The sequence below is a fragment of the Poecilia latipinna genome, unplaced genomic scaffold (genome assembly GCF_001443285.1).
Source record: "Poecilia latipinna isolate Pla-1442-1.1 unplaced genomic scaffold, P_latipinna-1.0 Scaffold1612, whole genome shotgun sequence".
Lineage (NCBI taxonomy): Eukaryota > Metazoa > Chordata > Actinopteri > Cyprinodontiformes > Poeciliidae > Poecilia > Poecilia latipinna.
In genome coordinates, this window is record NW_015114228.1 from 25,102 (window position 1) to 37,726 (window position 12,625).

Genomic DNA, 12,625 nt, shown 5'->3' on the forward strand with positions numbered 1-12,625 from the left:
TAGATTTGCATGTTGGTTCTGATCTGAATGTTTTGAACCGCAAACAGGGACGCTGTTTGATTTTCTTCATGGTATCAGAGTAACAGGGGTTTAATACAAATGCATACCAAAATTTTCCATGTAAAATCTTTAAAAAACTTTATTTCACTTCCACTTCACAGTTTTGTGTTGGTTTATGTCATAAACTCTGTTTATAGAAGACAATAGGCCTGTCACAATAAGTAATAAACCATTTAATCGCAAAATAAAACATTTTCTGCCAAAAACTGGAGGATAAAAGTCTGTAAACAAAACTGTCCTTTAAAAAAAGTAAAAGTAATAGTTGAGACCAAAACAGAGATGATAAATTAAACCTAGCTCAATAATTTCCATTTGCATGATTTATAGTTTTTCTCTCTTTCTACTAAGTCTCCAGTTTGATGTTCTGGTGTACACTAGCCCTTTTTTTTGAAGGACAGTTTGTTTACAGAGACTCCATAATTCATTTTATTTGTTGTTTCTCTTGTTTTGTTTATTTATTTTGGATATTTAAAATATCCTCCAGTTCCAGTGTTAAATATTCACTAGATTTATTTACCTTTTAGAATGTGTTCTTGCATTTTTAGGTCATTATTACCATTATATTACTTGAAAATGGTCTCAAAACAACAATATTATCGTTTATCGCAATAACTTCTGGGATCATTTATCGTCCAGTAAAATTTGTTATTATGACAGGCCTAGTTGGTTTATTTTTACAGATTCGATTATTTTCAGGTTCTTTAAAGTTATGTGGAAACCAGCTCCACCAGACTCATCACAAAGCTTTTGCTGATGTTGGATTCTGCATCACAGCGTTCAGGTTGGCCCAGCAGAACCTGATGTTAGAATTAAACATCACATTATGGGAAATTTTTCCACTCAGGGCTGATTTTTTGAGTGCGGTTCACCGTTCTACGGCTGGCGGGTCGACTGTGGCTGCAGCCGCTGAACTTTGCCTGAAGCTGCCTGAAGCGATTGGGTCGGCAGAGTCGGTGTCCTCTTTTAAATGTCTCAGAACCAGAAAGCCTGTCCTCAGTTAACCTCACGCTGCTGATGCTGTTTGATTCCTACGACCCAGAATGCCTCACTGCCCTTACTAACCATTGATCTGATTGATTTCGTAATGTTTTTGTTGGGTGAATTTGTGAAGTGATTTAAAGTAGATAACGTGTTTCTTCTGGGCGGAAATAATCTGACTGAACAATTTTTTTTTATTAAAGCTGCAGCAGCTGTAACTTTTACTTAAATTTTTTTTACATCTTCGTTAAAACCATGTTGTGACAGAATGAGACAAATAATCTGTAAAAAGATCAACCTCCTCCCTGAGCTAATGCAACCGCCTTAAGAAATGATTCGCTCCTGACCAAAAGCAGCCAGTCAGAGCAAAGAGGAGGGTCTTAACGCTGCTAATCAACTTCATGTACTCGCTGTTAAATGTGCTAATGGCGGAGAAACAACCCACCATTACAGAAAAACCATTTTTTTTTGCCATGTTAACTAGCTTTAGCATTCACAAAAGGCTCTGCTAGCTGCTAGCAGTGCCACATAGAGGATGATTGACAGCGCTAAGACCCGCCTCCTGGCTCTGATTGGTTGTTTCTAGTTAACACTGAGACAAGGCAAAGGAGAACGATTTTTTTCATATTATCTGTCTCATGCGATACTGTTATGACATAGTGACAGTTTCGACAAGTTACAGACCACAGATTTAAAATATAAGTATATATATTTATGACACACTTATACATTGTCCTATAATTTTTTGAGAGATGTCTGTGCCACTTTAAAATAGTTTTGCATCAAAATCTGCCAGGCTATTAATTCTTTTGGACATCAGAGTGTGACCAATCTGGTGATCAGCAAGAGGAGTTACCAGGAGTTTTCTACTGAGGCTGTTGTTTGTTAATTAATAAACTTTAATATCGCTGACGCGTCTCGTTTCATCAAACTTTAGTCATTTGAGAAACAAAACAGACTCAACTCTGCAGCTCAATGTAGAAATCTGGGAACATTTAAAGGGAAATATCAGCCTGAACTTTGTGATGCAGAATTGTTCTTGCCTCCCTTCAGTGACATGCAGGAGACAATGAGCATGCAACAACGAACATCTGCATGAAAATATCCAGCATTGTTTTCACATTAAGCTGTGAGTCTAAATCCAGTCCTGAGAGCTACAACTTTTAGATGCATTCCTTCTCCAAAACACCTGAACTACATGAATGTGTTGTTATCAGGCCCCTGCAGAGTTGAAAGGTCATCTAGAGGTTGGCGCATAGCAACTCTCAGGACTGGAGTCGGAGATCAAACTGAGCAGATTTAAATCTTTCTTCCAAACATTAAGTCATTTATTTACACTTTTTTATGTGGATTGCATAAATTGATCAGTCAGTATTGGACTGGTTCTTAAAGTTTCTGCCTTTGCTCACAGTTTGGATCCAGAATATAAAGCCAAAGTTTATCTATTAAAGTGCTAAAACACACAAATATTCCCTGAATGAGATAAATTCACTTAAATATTTGTTTTTCAAAGATGGCATGTAGAAAATGTTTCTGACCCGTTTTTATTTGGATTTTGGCTGCAAATTGAGCTCTTAGGGAAAATATCCGACGCGACGCTGCTCAGCGGCGCACCGAACGCTTGGTTTGTTTCGTAACACTGATTTAAGGAGGACTCTGCAGCTATGAGGAAACGGAGGAGCTCCACGTCTGGCTCTGGGAGAGCAGCATGTGAGGTCCCTGATCGCCCAGAGGGAGGGAGTCCTGTTCCCTGAAACAAACTGACGTTGGCCTCTCTCCGCTTTGCTCGGGGTCGTGACAAATGGAAAAAAGCAAGACCGCGTGAGGGCATTTACCAGCTCAGTGTTTCAGAGACAAAGTGCATGCAGAAGGAGGATGGTAGCAGAGCAGATTGCATAGAAGTAACCGTTGCTGCCAGAGCTTGTGGTCTGTTCTTACTGCGATGATTAGTTTTATAAATAAAATCCGGAGCAGTGCAGAGGAAGACGTGCGTGTGTGCAGCTGGATGGTGCGTGCGCTGGCTTACGACCTCTCGGTTCATCCGCTGAGAGGATGCAGGTCCACCTTGACTTTCTCACCGCTGCTCAGCATCCCCACGGTGGGGTACAGACCCCCAGGCGGGACCACCATCTCCCGTCGACCCATCAGCTTCCCGTTCCTGGTGAAAAACACCTAGAGGAGAGCAGAGGCATAGCAGTGAGAATAAACACACAAACCACTAGCAGGAGTGGAAATTAGCACTCACCACTGGCCAAATGTTGTTAATATGATGAATCCACAATACAGATCAACAATCTGCACTTAAGAACCAGGTTCAATTTAAAACTTAGCTTACCTGTTACAAGCTAAGTAAGTCATATCAGAACAGAAAGGAGATGAGCTAACGTTAGCCTAGCTTACCCCTGTGAGAAGCTAAATAATCAACAAGTCATATCAAAACAGAGAGGCGCTAATGTTAGCCTAGCCTACCCCTCTTCAGTGATGAATAATCAACAAGTCATATCAAAACAAAGAGGGGAAGAAAGGAGCTAATGTTAGCCTAGCTCATTCCTGTTCAGTGATGAATGGTCAACAAGTCATATCAAAACAAAGAGGGGAAGAAAGGAGCTAATGTTAGCCTAGCTCATTCCTGTTCAGTGATGAATGGTCAACAAGTCATATCAAAACAAGGGAGCTACCATTTTTGCAGGTTAATATCAGTCCCAATGATTCTTGTTTGTCAGATTAAAAGTGCCTTTCGAAAATACCAACCTTTTAAGCAGATTTTAAAAATAGATTTATTTGTTGGTCTGATGCTAATGCTAATTTTAATATCATGTTGTCATCACCTGTAAAGGTAAAATCATCATAGCTAACAGCGATAAAGGCTTTCAAATATCCATCTATGTGTAACTAATCTATATTATGTGTTTCGTTTTTTAATAAAGGTTCTGAAATAAATGGTCTTTAAATAATATTTTTTGAGTGGACATGTCTTGTATATATAAACACAAAACTAACTTTTTTGGACACGCTTTAACAAAATAGTTATATTTGCACTTGTTCTTGTTGTTTGAAGCGATGCACAACATCCTGAAACATATGCAGATATATAAGCTGGCGACCAAACCATGGTTGCCTTGATGTAGAATGTTTCCTAATTTTTTCCACAGAATTAGGAATAAATGACTACAGGATTTTATTTAATTAGAAAATCTAGATTTTGGGCTAACAGGAACAAATATTTCATTATTTGGCTCCTGTTAACAGAAGATTCAAGGCTGATTCACTGATGTTAGATGGACAGGAAGATGGATGGATAACGGCTGAAGAGATGGAAAAATGGACAGGAGAACAGGTTTATGATGGATTCACACATAACTTGGAAGGACAAATGGACAGGTCACTGACGGATGGATGGCTACTGATATCAAGAAAAGATGGACAACTGCTTAAGTTGTTTAAATAGTTGGAAGAAAATGTTCATTTCCACCCCTAACTCAAGCTTTCATTGATGGTAAAACCACTGAAGGGACAAAAGGAAAGAGAAAATCTTTCTGCCAGAGAGCGCTCGGTTCAGCAACCAGGAATTATGCGCAATTAGGAAATATGGTTGAACAAATAGGTGAGAGTGTAACGTCTGTCGTCTTGAGGGGGAGAAAGTCAATGTTTACAGAACATGTCTCCACTAAATCAGCGACTGATCAAACATGATCCAGCTGTTCCCCGAAGAACATCGTCGCAGCTTTTCAACGCTAATACGGCCGGCTTCTCTCCAAAGTCTGGGCTCAAACAGCGGCACTAAAACAACAACGTGGAGTACCGCCGAGTGTGCGTCTTTGATAAATGAGACTGAGTCACATATCAAACATGAACTGTGCCACCCACTCCAACCTGTTTAATTACACGCCAGAGAAACGCAGGTCATTAGCTTGAACAACAGCAGAACAGTGCGTGCCGTGCCACTGCACTGGGACTAATGTGTCCTGCTGAATAAATAAGGACAAATCCCTGGATTATATCCTGGCCCGTTCTGCTCTCTCACCCAGCTGGGTTTCGGTCGGCCTCGCCGCCTCTCACTGACCCCCCCGGTCTCCGCTTGCACAAGTGTGCAGGCGAGTCTAGACAAAGTCAGAACCTCTGCGTTCAAAACTCCAGCAGCCCCGGGTTCGTTGGAGGATTTGACTGCACAGCAGCGGCATCCAAAGATTCAGCCATTAGTGCCAAAATAAGGTAACACTTTCTTTGAAGGAGTGCATAAGACTGACATGACATAAACATGAGATAACACCAGACATGAACATGAAGGAGTCTTCATGAATGGGTCTAACTGTTGTCAATAAGAAGTATTTGGTAAATAATGACACTTTTAATTATACTTTGCATTAAAATTTCCATTAAATTATTTATAAAATAATGCAAAGCCGACACTGTTACTGCAACTTTTAATGCAACCATCATTAAAAGCTGCAATATTTACAGAAATATCAAAGTTGACATTTTTAGAGTAATTCTTAGTTCAAGTTTTAAATAAACTTTGCATTAGAAGTGTCATTATTTACCAAATGATGCTTCCTGACAACAGTCAAACATTCACAAAGGCTTCTTCATGTTTATAACAGCTGTTATGTTTATGATGGTGTCATGTCAGTCTTATGCAAACCTCTTCAAATAAATAAATAAAGTCAGAACCGCTGCGCTTTAAACCTCCATCAACCCGGAGCTCGTTGGAGGATTTGACCGTAAAGCAGTGGTATCTAAACTTTTTGTCGTTGGGGCCAAAACTGTAAAGTGGAGAAAACATGAGGGCCACTTTTTTTTTTTTTATTAAAACTGAAAGGTTTTATTTCTGAAGATATTTGTTGTTTTTATTTCTTCAAAAATAAATGGACAATATTTTGATAAAGATATAGAGGGCATTATAAATAAAATCTACTATTAAAGCAAAGTAGTCTAATTTTTGTGGAAAAGGAATCTAAATCATTGTTGATCAAAGTATAAACAGCCTTGAACAGCTGATGAATTAAATCACAGGTAAATATCTTCCTAAACTTTATGGGGGTTTATTAGCCGTGTTTGTTTGTTTGTTTTTGGCAACAAAAGTTGGGCAGCACTTGCTGGTTTTAGCAAAGTGTAATCAAAGAAAACAGAAACATGGTTAATAAAATAAAAATACTTGTATCTAAATAAATAAACATTCAAAGATTTTATTTAATTTCTTGAATTGTGGACCTAGGAGCCAAACAAAATCCTCCTTAAATGGCCCCAGGACCACACTTCGGAAATCCCTGCTGTGAAGAAACCTGCAGAGCGCCAGGTCTGGTGAACTGGTGAGTCCAACAAAGATCCAGGTTGCATTAAAATGTGAAAGTAGGCATTGTGCTGCAGTTCTGGCCTCCAGGCTCATATGAAATAATTGGTGCGGTCCTGCTGAGCTCTGCGGTGGTGCCAGGAAGTCGACAGGTTAAAGGTGCCTCGTGAAGGTTTTTAAAGCTGTGCTCAGGAGAACGGGCTCTGTTCCTGGATCAGGCACAACGCAGCAAATGGTCAACAGGTGGCGCCAAAGAAAGGCAGCAAACTGCTCATCATCCCCCTCTTTCAAGCTCTACCACAGGCCAAGAGTTTAAAAAACTGAACAAATTGCTTCCCAAATAAAATACATAAATTAAATTTGAAGAAGGGCCAGCAAAGGCTGGACTTTCCTGCAGTAACTCAAAAAGTACAAACTGCTCATTTCCATCTTTCCTGTGTGGTTTGGCTCGACCACCGGACAGGTTTGTCCAGGTTTTCCTGGCACTCAGGAGACCCAGAACTCGCTCGGTGAATCCTTTCTGGTGAACACCTTGAGATGATTCCCCCACTGGCAGGTCGCACTCTAAACGGTTAATGTACGGTTCGGTTCTGCTCAGAGGAGGGCAGAGAACCCAAAAATTACTCAAGAGCAGCACTACTTCAACATATTTTTACTCAAGTAAAAAGTAAAATGTAGCCGTCAAAGAAATTACTCAAGTCAGAGTAAAAAAGCATTTGGTAAAAAGTTTACTCAAGTACTGACAAAATTATCAGTCATTTATTATTTAAAACTTACATCATCAGATGGACCAAAATATCAAGTTAAGTGGAAATTTTGGACCAAAATGACAATTTATATAGGTAACAAAAAACAACAAAATCAGGCAAAAGAAAATGTTTCCAAATTTGTTTCTTTAAGAAATAAACTTATGAACCTTTAACAAAAACTGCAGGTGTGTGTCTGTGATTTTTGGTTAAATTGTGTTGTTTTCCATTCAGTGGGTAGAAAACCCAGAAATTAACTTAAGAGTAGAAATACTTCCTAATTAAATTATTCAAGTAAAAGTAAAAAGCACAGTAAAAAATGCATTTTTCAAAACAGTAACTCAAGTAAATGTAATTGTGTAAATGTAACTAGTTACTTCTCAGCTCCGGTTCTGCTCCAGTGATGAGCGTCTCCATTACGGTCTGTTCGTCATCAGAGCCAGGGACTCTGACGATGTTTGCAGCAAACCTCAGTAATGAAGAACCTCAGGGTTCTGGTTCTGATGGACTCAAACCCAGATTTTTCATTTTTGTCTTGTAGAAATTCATGCCTGAGTGAAGTTGCCCCCCATTTTTTTCAAATCTAACAACATTGGTGTCAAACGCTTGTGCAGAAAAATGCTTTTGTTTTAAAGATCAAAATCCTCAAAGTAAAAGCAGCAAAAATCTTTGCTGCACAAACCAGGGCCTGGTTGACCTTTTGACCTTTGAACTTTCATTAATATCTTCAAAACTTCAAGACCGGACCGAACTGGATTGGACCAAACAGACCAGGTTAGAGGCGGTCTAAAGAAAAAAATCCTGAAGAAGAATTGAAATGAAACTAAAAAAAAAAAAAAAAAGAAAAAACCTAGGGAAAGAGGGAGGGAGAGACGGACGGACGGACGGACGGACGGACGGACGGACGGACGGACGGAGGGGCGGATGGACAAAAAGCTGATGTTTTTGAATTAAAACCAGTTGTGATCTCATCAGTCTGTCTCTTTCTGTGGATCTAACATTTGCTGCGATTCAGACTGTTTTCCAATTAATTAGCTACATTTATTATGGACCTTCTCCTCAGAGTTGAGCTCATGTTTAATATTCTGTGGTCCGGATGTTTGGGGATGAAAATATGAGACCACGGTTAACCGGTAAAAATAATTTTAGCCATCCTAGAATTGGTATATTTTCACATTTTCAAGCTGGAGTTTGTATTTGTGGCATGAAATCTGACTGAAGTCAAATAAAAGCTGTTTTTTTTAATTAAGTGTAAACCCTCAGAGAGCAGATTTTATTACCTGGACACACCATTGTTCTGTGTCTCACCACAGGAACATTTCCTTCTCAGAACGTGTAGCTGCTTGTGTTTCTCAGAATTAGAGGCGCTACAATGAGAGGAACAGCCTCCAGTTTCAGGGTTCCTTCCTGCTCAACCAGCAGCCAGTTTTGGAGATGAACTCTGATAAAGTCTCCATAACATCCACACTGTTGTGGAGATAGCATTACTTGAGTTCATTATGGTTAGTAAAAACATCACCTTCAGCATTTCAGTCATGATTAGGCATGAACTTTGACTGGGCCATTGCAACATGTTGATTATTACCCGTTTCTCCGTCCACTGGACGTTGTTGTTCCAGAAGACATGTGGGTCATCCAGATGTATCTCTGCAAGCTTAAAGACGCACTGTTTCTTTTTCAGCTCCAATAAGAATCACTTGCTTAGTCATCGACTTGTTGACTTATCATAAACTTTAACATCTAAATACTTCAAAATTGAGCTTTTTCCAAAATACTTATGGAAAAGGTCCATAAAAAGTTGTTTTTTTTTGTTGCCAAAACAAATCGGAGAGCAGCTGGAAATCCTAATAATTATCATCATCTGGGTCACTTCTATGAACCAAAGGCTTTAACATTTAATTTGTTGTGTATTCATCACAAGCCATGCTGTTAAACTCACAGTTGCCTCCTTTTTAAAACGTGTTTATTTTATTTTTGTTGTTAGTCATTCTCTTGTCTAATTGGTTATTTATTTTATAGATAAATACCTGTTGTTTTTGTTAGCCTAATTTGTTTGTTTTATATGCACTAATTTGTGAATAAATTAAAATGTAAAAATATTTTTAAAAAACACAGAACTACTAAATAACTTATGGAAAAAAGCTATCATTTTTTTTTTCTCCAGAAGTTGCTGCTTGGTTATGAGCTTTTTGTGTCATTTTTATAAATGGTATTTATTTTGCAATTGGAAAAAAAAAACATAGAACTACTAATTAACAGACAAATGAAATACAGAAGTATAAAATAGCAAAAAAAAGTAAAAATAAACATACAGAACTACTATAAATAAAATCGAAAAAAAAACTACAATTAATTTTTTTCTGTAGAAGTTTCTGATTGATTGTGAGCTTTTTGTGTAGCTTTTATAAATGGTATTTATTGTGCAATAGAAAAAAAACATACACAAAAGAAACAAAAAGAGACATACAAAAATACTAAATAACTAACAAAAAAAATAATTCTCCATAAGTTGCAGTTTGAGTTTTTTTGTGTAGTTGGCTTGGTGTGTTTTATAAATTGTATTTATTTTGTTTGCATTAGAAAAAAAAAACAAAACAAACTCACCGTCACCTTCTTTCCCTGCTGTTCCTGAGCGACTTCGTCCCCTTCCTCCTCTTCCTCGTCTTCACCGTTAAGATACAGAACGTTCTGGACGCCATCTTGACTGGGTCTGGCCTCCAGCCGACCCAAGTCTTCCACGTCAGCTGAACACAAAATGGAGAGTTAAATAACCAAGAGTCAGTAAAACCAGAGATTAAGTAAGAAAAAAAACTGTACAGAAAATTAAAGATATTGACGAATCTCACAACTCTGAAGGCTTCAAGTAGCTAGTGTTGGATGTTTTACACCCCAAAGCAAACGGCAGCAGACGGATTCAGAGTAAAAGAGAAACCAGAGTAATTCCTGGTACCTGAACCGTCTCCGTCCAGGCTGTAATCACGTGGGAACATGATGCCGCACCCCATGATGTCCCCTTTGAAGCAGCGGGGCCCGAAAGCATCTCCGACTCCGATGCCGTAGAAGATCTTCCCATCATCTGTCAAAGACACGTGTCTGATTAATTCAGGATCACCTGATCACACTTTCATTTCAGGTCATTTAAGCCCATTAACTTTCCACATTTTGTCAAACCTCCACCACAAAAATCTATGTATTTTATTTGGACTTCACATGACTTTACAACACATCAGCCTTCCACTGACAAGCAATGATCAACCATACGCTAAAGGAATGTTATGGTTTTGCATTTTAGGCAATAACATTTTTATTTCTTATCTTAAAATATGAATTGAAATATTTCTTTATTTGCATCTTTTACTGTATTCTAATAGTGTGTAAAAAGGTGGTTAAATTAAAAATCTGTAGAATGTGCCAATCTTTTAACAGATTAATTGATTAATCAGAATAATTGATTGGAAAAACAAGTGTTAGATCTCACTTTGCCAACTTTTTGGTTGTAAAAAAAATGTGTATGAAAAGTTTAAATGGTTTAAATGAAAAATCTGAAGAATTTAATCAATTTAATTTTTAAAAACTGATTAATGGCTTAATCGCCAGAATAATTGATTACAAAAACACGCTCTTCTAACTTTTTTGGTTGTAGCAAAATGTGAAAATGTTCTTGAAGATTAAATACTTTTGCAGGACAAAATAAATCTCAAAAACTGCAGAAATGTTTGCATGACACAAAAAGAAAAACACCTCAAGAAGGAAGGTACTGTACGTATTTCATATTTTACTCTTTCACAATCATGTTCAGATCTTTGCAATTTTCCACATCAGGTTCAACCCACTGGGAATGTGACATCCAGAACATCCCGGCATTCCACTCAGGCAATGATGAGCAAAAGCCAGAAGAAGCAGGGCTTGTTAAAACAGTCAAGTACAACCAAAATAAAAAGACATCGAGAACATTAAAAGAAAATCATCAAAACAACACATCCTACAGTCGTTAGAGACAACAAAGGAGCAAAAAAGAAGAAAAACATTGCAGAGATAGCCTGCAGACAAATGCTCCTCAAGCAGAGCGGGATGGCTGCTGCTTGTAAATATTTATGGAGTTGTCATGGGATCCATCCCCAGCTCAGGATACTGTTTAAACAGCCTCTATCGGAGCACCGGGAGCCAGACAGACACTGTATCATTACAGCTCCCATGCGGGCCCTTGTAACAACAAAGCGCACAAGGCAAACAGAGGGGGCACAGCCCAGCAAGGCTAAAAATACGAGGCCTTTTTGGAGCGCGACAAGGACTGAAACTGGAAGTGAGGATGCAGAGATCCAGGTTTGGGTCTGGATGGTGGGAAGTAATGGGGCAGCAAACGTAGGACGAGCAGGCAAACGTGATCAGATGTCACAGAAGAAGAAATAATTGCCTCTTAAACCAGATGAATCAGAAAAGAGCAATTAGAAGAGATGTGTTCTGGGGTCAGACCACCCAGAACAGAGGTTTAATCAGTATTTTAAATGTTTTTTTTTTCATGTTATTGATGCCCTACTTTGTGGCTATAGGGTTCCTTTTTACTAACACTCATGTTTAGAAGGATTGTTTCTATCTCTGTTGATCCCATTCTGGATACATTTTTATTTCTCAGGTTCCGGGGATTCTGTGTTCAGGTGTGTCTCCTGGTCAAAAACCCAGTTTTTCTTTCTCGTAGAAAGTACTCAAAGCCCAGTGCTTCTGGGTTTTCTCTCTCTTCTTTCTGTTTTTAGACTCTAATCTAGTCGGAGCAGATGGCTGATCAAAACCAAGCTCGGTGCTAGTTCTGCTGGACTGGTTAAAAGGGACTGGTTCTTCTCCACAGTTGCCAAAAGCATCCAATGACATTGGCTGGGCTTCCTTAGATGTTTTACTACTTGATCAACTGAATTTAACTATACGGTACTGGACATGATTCTACCAATATCACTGGAACATAAAGGAAAGATTCAGGGTAAATTCACACCAGCCCTGTTTAGTCTGCTTAATCAAACTCTAGAAAGTCTGGTTTGTTTGGGCAAGTGTGGATGTGTAATTGATTAAAAAAAAGCTAACTGTGGTCTGCCTAAAAACCTCGGTCTCAGTTTGGTTGAAATGAACCCTGGTGCGATTTGATCGCCTATGTCAATGCCAACCAGACCAGAGACCACTCCAAAGGCAAGAAGTAGACTAAAGTGTAGCGCAGTGGTGCCCAAAGTCTGTCCTCGAGGGCCGGCAACCTGCATGTTTTAGTTCTCTCCCTGGTTTAATGCACCTGGATCCAAAGAGGGCTCAGTAGAAGGCCTAGAAGAGAACCGACATGCTGAAAAGCTTTATACTACCACCAGGGAGAGAACTAAAACATTCAGGATGCCAGCCCTCAAGGACCCACCTTGGGCACCCCTAGTGTAGGGCATTCTGGGTAAGTACAACCAAAACAAACATGCTAGCTTGGTGCTAGCAGAAGGTACTGCTTGTTGTCTTTTACCAAAGACAAAAGAGAAATCCTACAACCTCAAAACCACGTCGTTCTCGCTCTCTGTATCAGCCCAGC

General features: G+C 38.9%; 1 protein-coding gene across 1 annotated transcript in view; it reads right to left on the bottom strand.

Moving 5' to 3' along the window:
• Positions 1 to 2,347: 2,347 nt before the first annotated feature.
• Positions 2,348 to 12,625, bottom strand: part of spryd3 (SPRY domain containing 3) — a 53,545-nt gene continuing 43,267 nt past the window's right edge. Inside the window, exons 9-11 of the mRNA XM_015059205.1 lie at positions 10,025 to 10,150; positions 9,679 to 9,818; positions 2,348 to 3,210 (exon numbers count right to left, since the gene is read on the bottom strand). Of these exons, the coding sequence (XP_014914691.1) occupies positions 3,076 to 3,210; positions 9,679 to 9,818; positions 10,025 to 10,150 (401 nt within the window). The 3' untranslated portion in view covers positions 2,348 to 3,075. The remainder of the gene's footprint in view (positions 3,211 to 9,678; positions 9,819 to 10,024; positions 10,151 to 12,625) is intronic.